Here is a 2,504-nt window from a genome sequence, read left to right on the forward strand (position 1 = left end):
TTTCTGAAATGTTTGGAGGAAAAACCTTAGGTGAGTGGATGAAAAAGTTGTGCTGTCTGATTTGTGAATTGGGGGATGATAAATGGGAAACCAATAAGAAGGAAACAACGACGACGAATCCTACTAAGAGTACAAGTACTGCTACTACTACTGTTGCTGCTGCTTCTGCTGTGGATTCTCAATCAAATGTTTAAACTAGATACCAATTTTAGACTAACGCTGAAGTAGTGAAAGTTGGCCCAAAAAATTTTTTTTCAAAAAAATGGCAAAGTCAAGAAAAATGGGCAAAAAATGCAAAGTCAGAGATTTCCCTCCTTTCAAACCAGCCCGCCAATACCGTTACGAATAAAATTTAAATAAATTGAGAAATTTTATTCACCTTAGTATTGAATTCAACACTTAAAAAAATAATTAACATGAACACTAACAAGGGTATCGTAGAAAAGTATATTGAAAGTTGTATTGGTTTTATTGAAGATGAAAATAATATTTCTACCAACAACCGTATCAGAGTACCTCGTAAGCTTTTGGAAAAGTATGACAATCAGGGTTATGGTGTAGAAAGCCAAGTTGCTATTAGCCAAACAGTTGTATCTGTTATGGAAGATTACATTGTTGATAAAACAAAGAGTGCTCCAATTCACAAAATTCCTCTCCAATTAAACAATCCAAAGTCCACCAAAAGAACAGTTCAAAGAATTAAGAAGCAGAATAAGGTGTTCATCAAAGACATTCCAAATGAACTGTCTAACTTCTCCAAATTCGTTGGTGCCAAAAGCAAGGACTTGTCTACCTCTATTGATGATATTCTTGCTGAAGGAAGACAGTGTTGTCCTCAACTATTTGACTATCTTAAAACCATTTGCTTGAAGCCTTCTGAAAGAAAGCAAATTCCTGATAGAGTGAAGAACATTCTATCTGTGTGTGTAATGTTATTGGCTAATGCCAGCAACAGAATGGCTACTTGTTTTCCTACAACTCTAGGTGCTGTTCTTTACAGCAATGGAACAAGTCAACAACTTGTTGATTTGCTTTGCAAGATGGGTATTACTTCATCATACAACACAATTACCAATCAATTAATGGGCTATATTAATAAGAGACAAGAAGAGTTCAAGAGAAAAAGCAACAATCCCAAGTACTTGCCAATTACCATCTCTGACAACTTCGAAAGGACTGTCAGTGGTAAGTTTTCAATTCATAATACCCAAAAGGAAATGATTTCCACCATTACTACACTTGCTCTTGCTCCAGAAGTTGATTTTGATTATAACATTGTTGGTCTTAATGAAGCATTGTTGTTCTACAGAATGGACTATCCTAAAGCAGAAAGAGAAATGACACAATACGTAGAAGGTATTGTAAAGTCCTTCATGTTGAATTCTGAAAGTTACCTTACATCCAATACTACTCACAAAAGAGACTCGTATTTGGAATACGAGTGTTGGCCTTCTTTCTTGGGCAGTGGTAATTCAAATGAGGCAAAGACCATGTATTACACTGAACACATCAAACAAGATGTGATGAAAGAAGGTGTTGTTGTTGGTGATCAAGTATTTGCTGCTTTTGTATTAAGAGCTCAACGTCATAGAAAGTTACAAGAATTCTGGGTTGTTCCAGGTGATTGGCATTTCCATCAAGCCATGATGAGAGCTACTTTAAGACATGGCTGGTTTTTCTTTGCAAGCCTTGTTGAACTACTCCAAAGTCGTGTCTCGATTGAAGGTAAAAACTACAACGATACACGAGTATTCCTGGAAACATTTGTTCATGGCATGAATCAATGGCTGATTCAATTATTCTCCAACTCCTGTTGCTTTGATTCAGATCCTTCCAAGTGGGATAAATTAATCCAAGAAAAATTCTTCTTGTTTCTCCACAGAATCAGAAGTGAATCTCAAACTCTTGATGCTTTAATTCATCTCATGGAACTTGGTATTTGTTGTATTATGTTCAAACATAACACAAGACACAACAAAGGAGAAGATCAATACTTCTTGTACCTGAAAGCTCTGCCATTATTTAATGTTACAAATTCAAGAAATTATTTCCAATTAACTTCATACCATATTAATCAACTTACCTATATTAGAGAGTACAGCTCAGAATTTTACCAATTCATTGGTAAACACAGAAATTTACCAATATCTCAAAGCAAGTCTGGTAGATCCACAAGATTTGTAGCAGCAGATGAATTTATGGAAATGAATCATTCATACATCGAAAATTCCAATATCAATGTTGATCCACTAACATTTCCACTAAACATCCAAAAGAGAATTTATGCTAAAGCACTAGAGAGAATTGCCATTTCTGGTAACGTGGAACACACTAAGCATTGGCAAATCCAACAAGGACAAATGTATTTCGTTCAAATTATGCTTGAAAGATTGGGTAATACTTACTCAGAGGTTATTAATAAGGTTGGTTTTACAGACTGTGTTGTCGATATTTTCAATGGTGAGAAATTCAACAAAACAAAGAAGCAAAGAAGAGGTGTGGAT

General features: G+C 35.2%; 1 protein-coding gene across 1 annotated transcript; it reads left to right on the top strand.

The window, feature by feature from the left end:
- Positions 1 to 416: 416 nt before the first annotated feature.
- NAEGRDRAFT_54930 (uncharacterized protein) lies at positions 417 to 2,460 on the top strand (the record flags this gene model as incomplete). The annotated part of the gene is made up of 1 exon (XM_002668113.1): positions 417 to 2,460. A coding segment is annotated over one exon (2,044 nt), but the record flags the coding sequence as incomplete, so codon positions are not given.
- Positions 2,461 to 2,504: the final 44 nt, after the last annotated feature.

This window comes from Naegleria gruberi (assembly GCF_000004985.1).
Source record: "Naegleria gruberi genomic scaffold NAEGRscaffold_650, whole genome shotgun sequence".
NCBI lineage: Eukaryota > Heterolobosea > Eutetramitea > Acrasida > Naegleriidae > Naegleria > Naegleria gruberi.